The sequence below is a fragment of the Leopardus geoffroyi genome, chromosome C2, assembly GCF_018350155.1.
Source record: "Leopardus geoffroyi isolate Oge1 chromosome C2, O.geoffroyi_Oge1_pat1.0, whole genome shotgun sequence".
NCBI classification, from domain to species: domain Eukaryota; kingdom Metazoa; phylum Chordata; class Mammalia; order Carnivora; family Felidae; genus Leopardus; species Leopardus geoffroyi.
The window spans coordinates 106,580,066-106,598,847 of NC_059333.1; the positions used below are offsets into that span (position 1 = coordinate 106,580,066).

General features: G+C 35.8%; 1 protein-coding gene across 1 annotated transcript; it reads right to left on the minus strand.

Annotated features, from left to right (window-relative positions):
* Positions 1-703: 703 nt before the first annotated feature.
* LOC123610380 (serine/Arginine-related protein 53-like) lies at positions 704-18,523 on the minus strand. Its single transcript, XM_045500995.1, has 5 exons — positions 18,347-18,523; positions 17,314-17,326; positions 10,083-10,237; positions 1,748-1,900; positions 704-1,068 (listed from the first exon to the last, which is right to left on the minus strand). Exons 1-5 carry the CDS (start codon positions 18,521-18,523, stop codon positions 976-978), a joined length of 591 nt encoding a protein of 196 aa, XP_045356951.1. The 3' UTR covers positions 704-975.
* Between the last annotated feature and the right edge of the window lie 259 nt (positions 18,524-18,782).

Genomic DNA, 18,782 nt, shown 5'->3' on the forward strand with positions numbered 1-18,782 from the left:
TTGCGTATCTTGTATTCTGAGGTATAGTCTCCAGAGAGACTAAATTGGAGTGAGACCAGACAACAGAACAAAATAGAAAGGAAATATTCATGGCAGTTGTTGAAAACTAGTTTTGTAAGGCAAGGCCTAGAGAATCTTATCTCTGGCATGTTTAGCATGGACTGCATAGTTGATTTGCATTCAGCTACTAGAGAAAGGTATTCTACAATGACAGACAGCCTTATCAAAATTACAATTAGCTGGCTTCCTCTGCAGGGAACAGCAGTTGGTTAAGTAAGGCTGAAATGAGAGCTCTTTTTCAGTTTCCTCAGAAATGATTTCCCCATCTTGGGTATTTGGTCAACTGAGGAGGTCTAGCATGAACATATGATTTCTAGAAGAATGAGCTGGGATCTGCTAACATGTTTAAAAAGGAATACTTCGTAAATGCTGATCTCTAAGCAAAAATCATTATTTGTCAAGAATTTTAAAAAAATGTTTTTCTTTTAAGATTAAAATGCTCATTCTGCTTAGATTGGTTAGAGTGCTTTTTATTCTGCCTAAATTTTTATAATAAGGTGAAATAAAAGATTCAAAAATGGTTTCATAATACATGGAAGATGAAATCTCATATGTATAGGATATAGTTTGATTCTTACATATGCAAAATTGTGTTCTTACATGACGACTGGTATCTTCCAAATTGTACTCAGAAACACTACTATGTACCATTTATTTTTATTATCACTGATATTTTTAAGATTAGCTTTATTAACAGTATGACATTTTCATGCATTGTTAAATTTCACACTAGTTTTAATATTCACAATGTTTAAGTTCAAATCAACAAATATTCAAGCCTACGTGAGAAAAAAATGAAATGGTATTACCTTTTAATATAATCAGCTAACTGCTTTTTAAGAATAAAACGTTAATACTGGGATTTTAAAACCTAAATTTCCAATGTTACTGTCAATTCAACCATATGTATTTCACTTAGGCCACAGGACTGCCCATTAGCCTTTCTTGTCGGAGAGCAATTAATCTCTTGAACCACTTTTCCTCAGCATCAGCTTTCTCAATAAACAGCTAAAAAAGGAAAAGAAAAAGGAAAAATGTTATAGTTTGCCAATAACTTGGATTTGACCTTACATAACATGAATCATAGAAAACATCTTTATAGAATACATCTTTTACCGCAAATTTTGGCTACTTCTCAATTTAACAATTGCCTTCTCAACTGAAGATATTCTATCTGGAGTTAATGTTCAGAAAGTCTTGGAGTAAAAGGACTAATATCAGCATCATGTGTTAACAATTTTACACCTTATTTTGTGAAGTGTATTTCCTATACCCTTTATCAAAGACACAGTGGAATGATACCACTTCAGAGTAGACAGAAAAATATTTGTGTGTCAGTGACATGTTCACAGTCAATGAACCAACTGGAGCTGAACCAGAATTAGATCTTTTAGTGCCAGATTAAAAAGAAAACAAAAATCTTTTTTTTTTTTTTTTTTTTTTTTTGCTTATTTTTGTTAAGCATAGAAAGAATACTTCTAAAAGTCAGACAACATGATTTGGGCCACACCAGATTCAATGTCACTGCTCTAAGGGATGGGGGTTAGCTGTTTATTTGTAACAAATAGGAACATATGAATCCTTTTCTTCCAATGGTCTTCTTGTCATCAGCAAAAAAGGACAACAGTTTGAATTAATTTCAGTCAACTAGACTTCAATTGACATTCTTACGATTTAAGGCTCTTACATTTGGATGGGCCAGAGAATTGTCATCTTGGTACTTGATGGTAGTGGGGATGCTGCTAGGGTCTATTTCTTTTTCAGTACTGGGTGGATCAGCAACTACTGATGCTGGTCCTGATGCTGCAGTTGTGTGCTTCACGTCACCAGGTTCCACCGACTGAAACATAAAATATGTTATTAATTAGATCACAACACACAATTAAAATTTTGCTTTAATAATATCTCAGATTTTGAATTGTAATTGTTTGTTTAGTCTCCTTTGAGATAAAGGACGAAAAGACCCTAGGTTATTGAATAAGAAACGATTAGTCATAAAATAAGCAGATACAAAAACATTGAGAGAATGTTTATCATTTTTTATATCAGCATACTTTTCTTAAGAAATTGGTACTTTGAGTCCATACTATGGAAAAATATGTTTCATAAATCTAAATTCTATTAGTTAAAACAAGCTTGTGACAAATCTCCAGCATTTAGTTGGCCTCTTCAGATATAAAAAGGAAATTCAAAGGTTATTTTGTTTTTGCTTTTTAAGTAACAGCCTCAGTGAGATAAATTTCACATATCACTATTCATATAACTCTTAGCATATCCACAGGGTTTTGTAACCAACACCATAAGCAACTTCAGAATATTTTCATCATCCTCCCAAAAAACCACATACCCATTAGCAGTCACTGCTCCCCACTTCTCACAGCCTTCCCATCCCTATGCAAACACTAATCTACTTTCTGTCACTATGGATTTGCCTATTCTGGATACCTCATATAAAAGAAGTCATAAAATATGTGGTTTTGTTTTCTGTGGCCAGCTTCTTTCATTTATTATTATTTTTTAAATTTATTTTTGAGAGAGAGGGAGAGAGCGAGAGAGCAAGCACAAGCAGGGGAGGAGGCAGAGAGAAAGAGGGAGACACAGAATCTGAAGCAGGCTCCAAGCTCTAAGCACAGAGTCTGATGCGGGGCTTGAACTCACAAACCATGAGATTATGACCCGAGCCAAAGTCGTACGCTTAACCGACTGAGCCACCCAGACACCCCAGCTTCTTTTACTCAGCATGTTTTCAAGGTTCATCCGTGTAAGGTTCAGTATATGTCAAGACGTCATTCCTTTTTATTGCTGAATGATATTCCATTATGGAATATTAGGTGCCAAGCATTGTGCTCAATGCTGGGCACGTGAAGACTAATAAATCGTTGCTGCTGCCTAGAAGGAGCCAGCAGTGTTATGCTTTCTCAGGTTAATTCCAGCACACCCCTCCCTGAGAAAGCAGGACAGGGAAGTGGCTGATTAGCAGCAAGTCTGCAGGGATAACATGAAATAGACTAGATGAGAAGTTGGAATTGAAGTTAAAGTACTGGTTCCGTATGTATAGTTTTTGAACTTCCATTTTCTTTATTTTAGCTACTACTGAACATCCACTTTTCTAAAAAAAAATTTTTTTTTAACATTTATTTATTTTTGAGACAGAGAGAGACAGAGCATGAACGGGGGAGGGTCAGAGAGAGAGGGAGACACAGAATCCGAAACAGGCTCCAGGCTCTGAGCTGTCAGCACAGAGCCTGACGCGGGGCTTGAACTCACGGACCGCGAGATCATGACCTGAGCTGAAGTCGGGACGCTTAACCGACTGAGCTACCCAGGCGCCCCTGAACATCCACTTTTTTAAATGAAGGGTAAAACAAACGTCACCAGGAAAGACATCTAGAAAATGAAATCTACATGGATTAGTTAATCCTTTCTTAGGATGATTTATCTTAGAACTGGTTATCCATCTATTTAGTACTTATTGAGTGCTAATAATTGTTAAGCACTGGGTACCAAGGGACAGTAAAATAGATATGGTCCCTGCCCCAACTAGATATTATATTTTGTGAATGGGACCGACCAACAGATTACTAACAAATCAAAATAAAAATCAATACATAATCACAAATTGTAACAAGGGACATAGAGATACTTAGACAAATAACTGTTAAATTTGACTTGGAAGTTGTCTTCTTATACTATGAGGCCAATATTCCCCACCCCACCCCCAGGTGTCAAACATTTCTATGTCTCCAACATACCGGGCCTATGAGGCCTTGTGGTATTATACTCACCCTTTATAAAACTGAGGACATATAACAGTAAAGCCTAACATTCTGTATAGGGCAAAGTGGGAAGAATGCTAATCCAATGAGGTCCAGATATCATTTTTTGGTAGTCTATGCTGCCATGCAGAGAATAGAAGAGCATGCAATTCTGTGTATCTTAGTCATGCTTCTATTTAGCTAGGAGGCTGGCAGTGTTGAACTGCCTTGAAAATAGTGAAGTGCTGTTACTTTAGTTGTCAAAGATGTGGATTGCACATATTCAGGTGGCAGAGATAACATCCTATTTATAAAAGTGAAATAATTTCTCATTCTGTATTTACCTATAGAACATTAAGGTTTTCTTTTGAGAAGTGCTTATACACATTTAAGGTACAGTTTTCAGAGGTTAGGATGAGAGCATGGAAGTTATTATTATTTAATAATTAGTAATTAAAAATGTATGACAAGGATCATTAATTGCTTCTTTATTTGAGGAAAACTGAGAAAAATGCGACTTACAAAAAAAACCACAACACGGTCACTATCAATATCCGGCTTTCAGTAGCACTGCCACCTGGTGGTTCAGCTTGGAAAACTTGGTTTAAAATGCACCTCAAGTAAAAGAATAAATGACCCAGCTGCTTAGGGTTATTTACCCTCTTTCTGAACATAGGTGAATATCTGTTAGCTACAAAAATTTTTGGGTTGAATAATTGGCAATAGGCTTATTTGGGACACAAACTGCATCTTGGTTCCAGAAGTTGATTATATAGTGGGAGCTATCAGATTATCTACTCACACAAGAGATACATGATTGCAGAGAGTTAAACTAGTTAAATCGATATGTGTTGACGGAGACACAATGTCTAGCATGTTATTGTAATAGCCACTTTTATAGTAACAGCTCCCTAGATTAATCAGTACAATTAACACAGCTAAGAGACTCTATCAACTGAAGGGGGTTTTAGTATAGAGAAACCTTTTTTTTCCAGACATACAAACTTTATACCAATATGTGTAGAACTGTCCAGGAGAGAAAGATGTTGAAACTTGGGTCATGAGTAATTTAGTCCTCAGGAGAGTTAGTCTTTGCTATGCATCAGGGATAGCCTGTATCTCCCCATGATTTGGATAAAATAGTCCTCCTGATAATTTACCTCCCTTTGCTAAGTAATCTCCTGATAAATAATTCAGCTTCTTGGGCATCCTGAATCCCTACCTTATATTGCAGACACAGATATTTTAGAAACTGGAAAGGGATATCATTTTCTAAACTAATAAATTGGCTCTCTGTTTTATATTACAGTTGAGTGTAAATTTATTCATTGTTGGCCCATCAATTCTTTTCTGATCATTTTGAAATGCAGTGACTAATAAAAATCTGGTGTTGGATACAGTCTAATTCTTTAGACTGTACATTCATCAAGGTAAATGCCATCTTGTCTTTTTAGCATATGTTCCAGTTAGTGAATGCACGCTTTCTTTATACTTCAATAGAGAAAATGCACTGAATTCATAATTATGGGAGACACTGGATTAGTAAAAACAAACACAGGCTCTGGAGCTGAATAAATATTGTTTGGATGCTCCTTCCTGTCATTTATTAGCACTTTGACTGTGGGTTATAAAGTTTGCTGAGCCTCAGCTTACTCAGCTGTAAATAAAGGTTACTGGTATATTAGACAAATCACATATGGTAAATGTCTAGCATTAAAGATAGCCATTATTATTTTAGTTACTTTAAATTATTTAAATATAAAAAACAGGGGCGCCTGGGTGGCGCAGTCGGTTAGACGTCCGACTTCAGCCAGGTCACGATCTCGCGGTCCGTGAGTTCGAGCCCCGCATCAGGCTCTGGACTGATGGCTCAGAGCCTGGAGCCTGTTTCCGATTCTGTGTCTCCCTCTCTCTCTGCCCCTCCCCCGTTCATGCTCTGTCTCTCTCTGTCCCAAAAATAAATAAACGTTGAAAAAAAAAAATAAATATAAAAAACAACGTGGGGCTACAATACACCATTGTTTTCCATCATTTTCTTATTAGTGCTTTAATGTTTCCCAATGCTGTGCTGAAACAAATTGGCCCAAAGCTGATGTGTGTATACTAAACCAGTAAGTTTAGTAAACTGTAAAGCTGCGAAGTAATTTTTTAACCAGTTGCTTAGTAATACAATAGGTCACCAAGCCTCAAATGAGAATTTTAGGATCTATAGACCATAAAAAAAATTATGTAAAACAATCTGTGACTGAACCAAAATGAGAACCCTTGCATCTCCAATTTCTTTTAAGGAAGCCACAGACAAATGCAGCCCTCAGCATTCAGTAAGGGGAAGAGGTGGAAGCAGGAGCAGGGAGAAGAGCAGTAACACTTCCATTTCTGGAATGCTTCCTCTGTGCCAGGCGCTTGGTTGTTTTATGTAAAGTATCTTGCTTATCCTTATAAAAACTTCTGGCAGGGGTATTATCTTTCTTTCAAGATCTTTTTTTTTAGTCAATTACACATCCAGCTCTTGATCTTGGCTCAGGTCCATGATCTCATGGTTTGTGGGATAGAGCCCCACATTGGGATCTGCGCTGACAGCATGGAGCCTGCTTGGGACTTTCTTTCTCCTTCACTCTCTGCCCCTCCCCCACTTGTTCTCTATCTCTCAAAATAAATTTAAAATTAAAAAAAAAAAAGATATGAGAGTCATGAGTTTATCATATGGTTTAAGGACACAGCCAGTAAATGGCAGAATCAGACCTGACCCTACATCTGTCTGACCTTATATCGCATGCTATTGACCACTGCTTCCTAATTGCTAAACCTAAGATTTATTATAATTTGGTTTTAATTTTAGAGGAAAGAAAGAAAATATTTTAACTGAATATATTTTTAAGTGGCACAACTCACAGTGCTGGATCAATAATAATTTCTAGGCTGCTTTTGCTTCTCTGTCATACTTATCCAATCTAGAACTATTCAGTTCTAGGCTTTCCAGAATTGATTTTATTTCTTTGTGTGAATTACTGTTAAGGGCCACCTCTTCTAAAAGCCAGTTGGAACCCTAGATGGATTTCTTCCATACAAATTCATGAATGGTCCTTAAGTTCCTTATGAGAGGCCTTTATTTCATCTGAATCCTAACAGTGGCATCTGAATTAGAAGTACAAGAAAAGCTGTATTAAAGGTGAGAGAAAATTCCAGCTCATCACTAAAAACTAAAGCAACAGAAATTAATTATTAAAATAATTAATAATGATGGTGGTCCCTTTGATCAGAGATGTAGGTGAAATTCCTTTCTATTGGTCCCATAGAAAGCCATTTAGCTATATAGGGTTTTGTTGGAGATTTAGGAAGAGGAGCTTTTCTCTTGGATTTAGCCAGTTATCTTAACATTAACAACCTTAAGATGTTAAGGGAAATAATCTTTTAAAACTTTTCTAGGGGAGGGGCGCCTGGGTGGCTCAGTTGGTTAAGTGTCTGACTTCGGCTCAGGTCATGACTTTGTGGTTCATGGGTTTGAGCCCCGTGTAGGGTTCTGTGCTGACAGCTCAGAGTCTGAAGCCTGCTTCAGATTCTGTGTCTCCTTCTCTGCCCCTCCCTTGCTCACGCTCTGTCTTTCTCTGTCTCTCAAAAATAAATAAATGTAAAAAAAAAAAAAAGTTTTAAAACTTTCTTAGTGGATACAGTGAGGTGAAAGCATTACAGATTCTGGAATTGAAATATACAGATATTAATACATTTATACCTTTCAAAAGACTTTAAAGGTAAAGCCAGATGTCTAAAGATTTTCTGTGTTTCTCAGCAAGAGGTCTGCCTTACTGGTGAGCATGGATACTTGGAGAAAATCAGGGGCATATTAAGAAATGTAATTGGGGTAAGATGTTTATACTTAAAAAAGACTGAGCAACTACAGTAGAAGTTTTTAAGCACTATGTTTAGTTTACAGAATGTACTTAAATATCAAATAATTTAGATGTTATAAAATGTTATTTAAAAATAAGCACTTATTGGATCAAGAACCATGTTAAGTATTTGATAATCATCATATTTACTCTTCAACAAATCCAACAGGTAGGTATTATTAGTTCTATTTTATGAATTTGGAAATTGAGGCCCAAAGAGGTTGAGAAGCTCACTGAAGATCATGGCAAGAAGTGTGGAAGTTAAGATTCAAACTTAGATCTCTTGGAGTTCAAAGCTCACCCTCTTTTTTTTTTTAAAAAAATTTTTTTTTTCAACATTTATTTATTTTTGGGACAGAGAGAGACAGAGCATGAACGGGGGAGGGTCAGAGAGAGAGGGAGACACAGAATCGGAAACCGGCTCCAGGCCCTGAGCCATCAGCCCAGAGCCTGACGCGGGGCTCGAACTCACGGACCGCGAGATCGTGACCTGGCTGAAGTCGGACGCTTAACCGACTGCGCCACCCAGGCGCCCCATCACCCTCTTTATACTACATCAGGTATACCTCTTCTTCTTCTTTTTCTTCTTCTTCTTTTAATCTTTATTTTTTTGAGAGGCAGAGAGACAGAGTGCAAGTGGGGGAGGAACAAAGGGGGAGGGAGACACAGAATCTGAAGCAGGCTCCAGGCTCTGAGCTGTCTGCACAGAGCTTGACGCGGGGCTCAAACTCATGAACCACAAGTTCATGACCTGAGCTGAAGTCTGATGCTCAACTGACTGAGCCACCCAGACGCCCCTATCAGGTATACTTCTGATCAATATCCTTGCTCATTGCTGATTTTGCTTGTTATTGGAAGAGCTACTATTATCTTGGAGGAAAAAAATGGAAGTAAAAATAAGTTTATTATATTAATAATTAGTACCAAAGAGAAAAAGTTGTTTAGAGGAAAACTTGGTGTATTAACTAGAGAGGAATGAGTATTTCCACAGAAAGAAAATGCTAGGTTATCTTGAGTCCAGTCAGAGCTGGGAAGTCAGGATGAACTTCAGAAAGCAAATACTAGGAAACAAAATAAATTACAATTCTATGAGGACATATGAATGACCTTTATATGTAAGATATTAAAGAGTAAGGTAGTAAATAAAATGAGCAACTATATTTATGGATGTCCATCGTAGAGTTCCACCATTTTTTAGGAGTTATGGTGGCAAATTATAAAAAGTTCAAATGAAATTCAGGAAACAACAAGGCAAGGACCATGGATTAACCAGGGCTGTCTACTGCTATGCACCAGGCGCCAGTGCTCAAGTCACTTCTCCCAGATGAATTATTTTAAAAAGTATACGGTAATTGAAAAGATGTCCATGTCACCAGCAACAGGGGAAATGCTAATAGAAAAACAAAAGATCAACTTCTACCTGACCACGTATCAGGTCAGTAAATGTAAAAATATCTGATAAGGATTTGGTGTTAACCAGGGTGTGAGAGGCAGACATCTTGCACTTGTGGGCAGAATCTGAATTGGTACAATGTTTTTGGAGGATGACTTTGGGAACATATATAAAGATAAACAATATTAACCTTAAGCAAATATCTCCAACTTGAAAAATTTATTTTACAAGGATAATAATGGATATTTACAAATATGTATGTAATACTTTCAAGCTTACACCTACTTAAATATCTAATATCAAGGAAAAAAATCAATGAATTATGGTAAATTCATCAGCAGGATACTGTATAGTCACTAATGTATTTACAGAGGTAGAATATTTTTGAATAATATTCATGACTTTATTACATGTATGTTATTAAAGAATACATGTATTTCACAGTAGAATGCCTTTTCTGACTCAAGGAACAGATTCCTAAAGACAGCCTTGATACTAACTGAAAGAATACATGCAATATTCAACAGAAATAAAATGCCAATCAGAACTCCTTTTACTAGAGTTGAATAAGTGATACCCATCTGGGCAAAGGGTGTAGATATATGTTACTATTTGGGTAAAAGTCTGATTGTTAAAGCTCTCCTCTAACTTTTGTCCAGAAATGTCAATTCAAAAGTAGATGCAGACATTTGAAAAGAAAACTATACGTTCATAAAATGCATATTACTGCTTTAGAACTGTTGACATTTTACTTTGTCTTCTCAGTGAATTTTAAAATAAAAATGGCATCAGATATATTTTTACAAGTGAAACTTGAACTGATTCTCACTGATTCGTTCTCTCTCTCTCAATAACATGCTGACACTCGCTCACCCTACTTCATCTATCTGTTAGAAGAAGCACTTACATTTAAGTAAAATCCATTAATAAAGCACCTCCTCAGAGGGGATCTAAAGGCTTATTCATAATGTCTGGATGAAAACTTACCTTTTTGACTTCTTTACTTGATCTGAATGTCTGCTGAACAAAAGAATCACTTTCAATGGCTTCAATTTCTTTTACTCTTTTTACTTGTTCTACCAGGGTGGCTTGGTCTATAAAAAGGGGGGGGGGGTATAATGTCAGTGTATTTTGTGTGTAAGCTTGTTAATAACACTATTCTAAGCAAGGTTCTTTCTTTCTGTGAAGTAATTTTATGACTTCTGGAATTTACCTGGATGAAAAGATGTTATAGTTAAGCTGTAACAAAAAACTATTTCCCCCCGGAGATCCACAAATATAATATTCTTACACACTAAGGCTCTCATCTAAAACCTAAAACATTGCTGAGAAGTCACTGCTATAATGATATAAGCTAATCTGGGCTAATCTAGTGGGAGGGCTTTGAAAATTAAAAAAATATTATGGAAATACATATAAAAGGAATAACAGCACAATGAATCCATTTGCACCCATCACTCAGCTTCTATAGTCATGAACTTTGTTACTTCTTATTTACTTTATTGATCCTCACTTCACCTTTTTAGGTAGACATGGAGTACTCAAAAGTAGCTCCCAGACACTGTACCATGTTACCCCTAAGTAGGTATTCCAGGTAAGGGCTTTAAAAAAAAAAAACCCAAACAACAGTAACGCAACTACAATACCATCTTTACATCCAACAATATTACCAATAATGCCTTAATATCATCTTATACAGTCCATGTTTAATTTTCACTGTCTAAAAAAAAAAGTCTTTTTTACAGGTAGTTTGCTTAAAACAGGATCCATACAAGGTCCACACATTAGACTTGTTTGATAAGTATGTTAAACCCTTTTAATCACTGACAGTCTTCAGTCCCTCCCTTTCATTGCCATTTGTTTGTTGGAGAAAATGGATCATTTATACTTAAAATTTTTCTACATTCTAGATCTGGCTGATTTTATTCTCATGATGTCATTTAACATGTTCCTCTATCCTTCGTATTTTGTGTAAGCCAGTAGTTAGATCTAGTGACTGGATAAGATTCAAGTTCAATTTCTTTTAGTCAAGAACATGTCATAGGTGATGCTTTGATGTCAGCCTGACCCTCTTATAAAGTTCTTCATCAACTTTTCCCTTAATGTTTTTAGCAGACATTAATGTTTGTTGATGAGACCCATTATTTCATGAGATGTTGTAAAATGGCGATTTTCTTTTTTTTTTTTTTTTTAATTTTTTTTTTCAACGTTTATTTATTTTTGGGACAGAGAGAGACAGAGCATGAATGGGGGAGGGGCAGAGAGAGAGGGAGACACAGAATTGGAAACAGGCTCCAGGCTCTGAGCCATCAGCCCAGAGCCCGACGCGGGGCTCGAACTCACGGACCGCGAGATCGTGACCTGGCTGAAGTCGGACGCTTAACCGACTGCGCCACCCAGGCGCCCCAAAAATGGCGATTTTCTAATTCTATTATTCTTCCTGCATTTTTTAGCTCTGATTTCTATGTAATGAAGAACTTCCCTCACTGGCTGTGAAGTATATAGTCTGTACAGGAAAGGGAGAATAAATGTTTAATTTTTTCCCTTTACTTGTCAATTTTGATCCAAAGATGAATGAGTTCCTGAATATTTATATACTTAACATATTTTACTCCATGTAATCATTTTAATATATTGTTGCTGAGATTATTCTACTTTTGGGTGGTGGGAATCTCTTGACGTTGGTCCTGTATCCTTTTGATATAGTTAAGGGGTGACTCAGATGTTCCAGGTTCATTTTGTACAGTCCCTGTCCAAGACCTGAAATTAGCTGTTTCTTCAAAGGGCTCAGACTCCTGTTAGTGGGGAATGATATTCTGAAACAGTAACTGGGACACCGGGGTCTTTATTGTTATTAGTCTGTCACTGCTTCTCAGCTTTTTCAGTGGGTGGGATAGGAAATACATATTTTAAGAAGAGAAAACTTAATATGAGTTCTTGCTGATACTATTAATCAAATTAAAGATTAGAGGACGTTTAAAGTCTTTGATTTTTTATTTGTATGTCTTTTCTTTCACTTTAAAAATTTTAAGTCTTAATGATATGGTCAAAAGTACTTAGCTGTTTCTCCTAATATGAAAGTTGAGTATGTATTTGTTTCATAATAACAAGATAAATATCACTATTAACAACAAGATAAATTAACACAGTTTAACATTTCTTTATGGTTCTTTTAGATCTTAGGAATCACTCCACTGATCAACTGTCAAAACACTATACTCTAAGGTTACTTAAAATAATTTTCCATGTGATTATGCTACCAACTTGATATATGGCTAGGTTTAGTTTGTTTGGATTCATTTTTGATTTTTAGGTCTTGCTTTTTGGTCTTTGGTCTTTGAGGTCTTGCTGTCCTTGTGAATAATATTAATATTTTTTATTTGATATAGTTGACACACGATGTTACATTAGTTTCAGGTGTACAACACAATAATTCAACAACTCTATATGTTATGCTATACTCACAAGTGTAGCTACTATCACCATAAAATGCTATTATAATACCAATGACTATATTCCCCTAAACTATACCTTTTTGTTCCAATGATGTATTCATTCCATTACTAGAAGACTATATCTTCCACTCCTCTTCACCCATTTTGTCCATCTCCCAACCCCCCCTCTTCTGGCAACCATCAGTTTGTTCTCTGTATTTGCATATGATTCTGCTTTTTGTTATTCACTTGTTTTGTTTTTTAGATTCCACATATAAGTGAAATCATAGGGTGTTTTCTTTTGTCTGTCTGACTTATTTCACTTAGCATAATAGCCTCTAGGTCCATCCATGTTGTTGCAAATGGCAAGGTGTCATCTTTTTTTATGGCTGTGTAATATTCCTCTGTGTGTGTGTGTGCGTGTGTGTGTGTGTGTGTGCGTGTGTGTGCGTGCGCGCGTGCGCGTGTGTGTACGCACGTGTACATCTTCTTTATCCATTCACTTATTGTTGGACACCTGGGTTGCTTCCATATCTTGGTTGTTGTAAATAATGCTGTAATAAACATACGGGTGCAGATACCTTTTTGAATTGTTTTCATTTTCTTTGGGTAACTATCCATTAGTGGAATTACTGGATCATATGGTATGTCTATTTTTAATTTTTTGAGGAACCAAAAAACACTTTTTATTTCTTGTCTTTAATATTTTTTAGTTGCATAAAACACATGATTCTGAAGTCAAAACAAAACATTATTCAGAGAAGTCTAGGTTTCCTTTCCCATCCCATTCTCTCAGTTCTTTCCCCAATCCATAGGTAACCATTTTTATGAGATTTTGGTTTTTTATCCTTCCTTTGTTTCTTTCTGAAAATGTTAAGCATACATATTCTCTTCTTTCTTACACAAAATTAACATACTATACAATATGTCTTCAATATCATTTCACCCCAGTATAAAGACTTCCCCATTCTATTTTATAGCTATACAGTTACCTATTTTATGGTTTTATGATAGTTTTTTTCCTCACCAATGCCCTATTGGTGGTCATTTGAGCTGTTTTCAGTCTTTTGTTTTTATAATTAGTGCTTTCCTAAATAGCCATGTGCATGTGTTGTTTCATATTTTAGGTGTTTTTTTTTTCCTTAAAAAAAGGTTTTCTTTCTTTTTTTTTTTTTTTTTTTCTTTCTCCCTAGGCTGGAAAAATGCAACCTTATGGTTCACACACTCACGATTTAAACTCTTGCTCTAGGCTGATAGGAATACATGGCTGAATTAGGAGTCACTGTATATTCAACTAGGGCATCTAAAAAATTTTGGGGTTTTAGACTTTATGGACAATAACTGGATTTACATGCTAAGAAACAACTGTAATAAGTGGTGTGGCAATAAGGTAGTTGTTTGCACCGAAGGACTTTTCACATCCCAGCAGATCTAAGCTTAAAAGGCTAAGTGTTACAGAGAGTATGAAAAGAAATTTGGTTTAATAATTTCAATAAAAATTAACGACTTATGAAAAATATTTGCTTCAACTTTTGGCCAATCACAAATTATAATTTTTTTAATGTTTATTTATTTTGGAGAGAGAGTGTGTGAGTGGGGGAAGGGCAGACACAGGGAGACACAGAATCTGAAGCAGGCTCGGGCTCTAAGGCATCAGCACAGAGCCTGAAGCAGGGCTCGAACTCATGAACCACAAGATCACGACCTGACCCAAAGTCAGATGCTTAAGTGAGCCACCCAGGCACTCCCACAAATTATAATTACATAGTCTTATGCAAGTTCCAGTTTATTTAAGGGAAAGATACGCTTCTGGGGATGTGTCCCTGACAGATGTAACCAGTCCTTTCTCATGTGAAAAATAATGCATGGAATGTCTGGAAGCAATAGCCACCAGAGCCAACACTCCCATCTTTGAAAGAATATATTTTACAACATAAAAGCAAGCACTGCTAGAGTGTCATGGATGAGCAAACAGTTCCACATGCTTCAGAATAAAAGCTCCTGTGGATTTTAATTATGCAATGTACTAATTGAGCATAAAAAATGAGAGAAAATTCTTTGCCCAGCTAATTTATTAATGTGAACATATCTCATACCTGTGGATGGTATTTTTATTAGTTACATGTATAACGTGTTAATATGGCAGAGAAAAGTCACAATGGATACCATTCCATGTGATCCAACTTTAATTTGTCAATATGAAAATACATCTGTTTGGGTAGGTCTTAATTAGTTTCACTATTATTTCACCACAATTAATTCCCAACCAAAAGAGAATATTTCTGACTTCAGGATGATGTCTCATGTATATCAACTATTTGAAGTCTTGGATTTTTTTCTCTAACATATTCTCTTACTTGGATTTACAAAGCACATCATTAGTACTAAAAGTCAGAGGTGAGCTCACAAATAGTACTTGATGTGTAAAGTTTATAGTGTTTACAGCTTTAAATATGGACAAACAACCAGCTCCTAAAACAAATAAAAGTGTTATCATGGAAGCTGGCCAAAGGGGCAGTATGTTTAACAAAACACCACTGGAGAAATAATAAAGGAAGGAAGGAAAAAGATTAGAGAAAACCAGAACGTTGTCTTTGTGTTTCTTTAAAGATCACTTCAGGACTAACAAAGTGACAGGGCAGATAAGGGTAAGTTTGCCTCACTTACAATATGAAAATAAACCAACAGAGCTTGTATGTTTCAATGCAAGAACCATTTTACCATACTTAAAGAGTATGATATTTAAAGAGTAAGAGAGAGATATCTAAGTCAAAATTTGAAAAACTCATGGGAGATTTACATTTTTCATTTTAAAATAGCTCAGCTTCATGCTGTCTAAAAACAGGCATTGAATGGCTTCATAGTCAAAATTCGAGTATCAATGTCATACAAATGTATGTGTTCAATATAATCCTGTCATTTTGGGAAATGGAATAAAACACATCAATAATATACAGTAAATTGTTTTAAATTCAGGTTCTTCAAGGCTTACATATCAATTTGTCATTTAAAAATTCTTTACCAATTTTGACTGGGAAAAATGTGAATTAAAACTCCTTATCATTTACATGATTGGCATGAATGCCTAACATACAAGGTTATCTTGTATTTATCAGTCATGAGGTAAAAATAAAGACCAAGGGACACATGATTGGGAGAATCAAAGTTATGGGATGTTTTTAAATATCAACATGGCAAACACGAAGGAAACGTATCTATTAGCCCTTGATCCTATCTGATAAACACATTATTGGTAAATAAAATGACATCCATAGGTAGTTTGTAAAATTTCAGTGGAAGGGATACATATTATAGTAAAATAAAAAATAATTAAGTCAGAAATCTAAGTCACCACAGATTAAAAAAAATCAATACTAATTCACCACATGGAAAGTCATTTTGTTTCCTATGTGATAAACAGTTATAGTCAAACACTTTATTAGTCACTATTGATGTTGCATTATACAAATTAGGCTCACCTACCACTTCAAGGTATATTTGATAATTTCACATGACATAACTTTTGAAGAATTTTCTTTAAAAATATTATCAAGTGAAACACAAAGTTAATATTAAGATTTGTTAGTAAAGATGATAAGGTCTGATACAAGCCTTTTATTTGAAAAGACAAAATTTTAATCTATATACCATTTGTGGATTACACAAACCAATCTCTCTAAACTGGCAGCAATACAAGGCTGAAAACAGCAGATGGCACTATTACCCAAGATGTAATCATGGAATAACTGCCAATGTTTCATGAAAGGTATCTTACACATGAAAATCTCATCTTCAATTGACTCCTTTTGAATATTAATGTTTTATGAATTTCCCCAAAGTTAAAATGCATTTTATGTTACAAAGAGTTTGGGTCAATTGCCCTCATAGTTATTGAGGTACTCATGCTATTCTTCCAGGAAAAAAATATTTATATACTAATAGTATTGCTATAAATACATGAATAATACAAAAGGATATCTTATTTTCTGTTTAAATGGACTCAACTTTTAGTCAAGAATGGAAATATTCATGAAATTCCTATTTATGGTAAAATACAGATACTGAAAACAAACCAGTCTGAAACGTAAAGCATTTTGAACTGCTATTACAATTAAAAAAAAAAAAAAAGCAAACAAATTGGCCAGTAAACAAAGATAGTTATTCAATAGACTATAAACAAATAAAGCTTACCAGGAAAAAGCCACAAAGCTTACTTGAAATTCTAAGTAAGGTGATAATAATCTAAGGTGATTATAACAGTTTCTCATGAACACAAATTTTAACGAGACACAGCACTGCTTTCCCTTCAAAACAGTATATTTTAAATAAGTTTCTTTCATAAAGCATGTATTAGAAATCCAACCTCAATATTTTAAGACTGTTCATAAGACCCAGATCCCTGGGCACAAATTCCCAGAAATGATACCCACAAATAACTTGAAAGATGAGAAAACTTAAGTAGAATGTGGCTGGTCTATTAGTCTTCTGGAAGCTGATAATACAGTACCAGGTTATATATGTCAATGAGGCTCCTGAAGGCTTCTAGTAACAACCCTCTTTGGATAAGGTCCAAGACAGACTAATCTTATATTAAACTGCTTTCTGTATCAAATTAAGTAATAGGAGTAACTTTAATGTGACTGTACCAGTGAAGAGTTTCTGATAAACATTTTAATAAGTGGGTATCAGGCTAGGTTTTATTAAAAAACAAAATACACACTGAATACCTCATTTAGCTCCTCTCACCTAGAATGCTTCCACCTTTTCTTAATCTTCCCTATTACCTTCACTTGCCACCTGTGAGAAAAGGGCCTTTTCCATAATTCATTTGGCTCTTAGCATATGTTGCCTTGCACTGATATTAATCTCTTCATTAGTGAAAGCTTCATTTCCCCAGCTAGAGGGAACATAACTTTTTCTGTCAACCCCAGGACTTAGCGTAGTATGCTCTATTATTTAGTAAGCCGTCAATAAACTTTTGTTGAAAAACTAAAAATTAAAAGGCATGAAGGTAACCATTAAAAAAAAAACCACCTTCTTGCGGGGAGAGAGGGAATGTCAAATTATAAGAAGTTTTTGTAACTTAAAAAATTAGGTGTTTTTAAGTAGTTAGTTTAAGAGCTCTGGGTTCAGACTATCTGGATTACACTTTATCTCTGCTAATAACCAGTTGTGTGACCTTGGGCAAGCAGTTCAAGCTGTAATGGGCTCAGTTTTCTCCTCTGTGTCATGGGAATAACAACCTAAACATCACAGAATGGCTGAGAGGTGACTCTTTTTCCCTCCTCTCCTTTCCTCGTTTCAAATATTTGAGCACATTCAATGTACCAGGCATTGTTCCAAATACAAGGGTTTAGAAACAAATAAGTTTCTTTCCTCATGAGGCTTATATCTGTCATGGGAGAGACCAATAATGAACATGTACATAAACAATATAATATCAAGAAAAATAGAGCAGGGTAGAAGGCTAGAAAGGAGAACAGGAGCTATTTCAAATGGGATGATCAGGGGAAAACTCTCTGACATGCAGAATCCAGCAGACAGAAGAATCATGTGAAGGATCAAGCCAAGAAAACTTAGGAGATGATACATGTGCTGGAACAGGGTAAGGAAGCACTAAAAGCACTTAATAAATGACAGACTTAGTACTAGAGTGTTAATTTAGTAGTAGTAGTAGTAGTAGTAGTAGTAGTAGTAGTAGTAGAGACGTGGAAGTTGGCTAAAACGTTTGGATATAACCTCAATTTCTGGCCATATCATTTAAGGCTGGCAACCTTTTATGAGTTCAGCCACACAGTAACTAGCTTTAGCTCACACCTTTTGGGGCATCACCTGTGGTGTGGCAGGGCTGTGGGAATGACTGGAAGAGGGGACAGGACTACGCACATCTTTGAGAAGGCACAAAAGGTCCAGCTGACTTTTATCACCCCCAAGACGCTGGACTCCACCTGGCTCACTGAATGCTGCAGGCTGAGTGGGGAAGTAGTGTTTCATGGCCTCCCATCCTCCAGTGACTCAAGAGATGGGAGGTCCTGCCACTTCCTAATGGGTGCCTTGTAACGCAAACTCCCCAAAATAGTAGTTGTGTGGTAAAAATCATGTTATAAAGCAAACGCATTTTAGCTTAGTGTCTGTAAATCTACAGACACTTTGTTTTGATCATCAATATCTGGAATGACCTTGTGAGGAAGGTCACAAAGGCTAATTTTTTATTTAAATGGTTGTTGAAAAGGCCAGAGGAGCTGTTCTGGTG

What these genes read in the sequence shown, in the direction of transcription:
- LOC123610380 (XM_045500995.1), bottom strand. Translation starts at nt 18,523, where the DNA reads ATGAAACACTACTTCCCCACTCAGCCTGCAGCATTCAGTGAGCCAGGT. An exon ending in CAAGTAAAGAAGTCAAAAAG is followed by an intron (nt 1,901 to 10,082) that starts GTAAGTTTTCAT and finishes TTTATGTTTCAG; the next exon opens with TCGGTGGAACCTGGTGACGT. An exon ending in ATTCTCTGGCCCATCCAAAT is followed by an intron (nt 1,069 to 1,747) that starts GTAAGAGCCTTA and finishes TTCCTTTTTTAG; the next exon opens with CTGTTTATTGAGAAAGCTGA.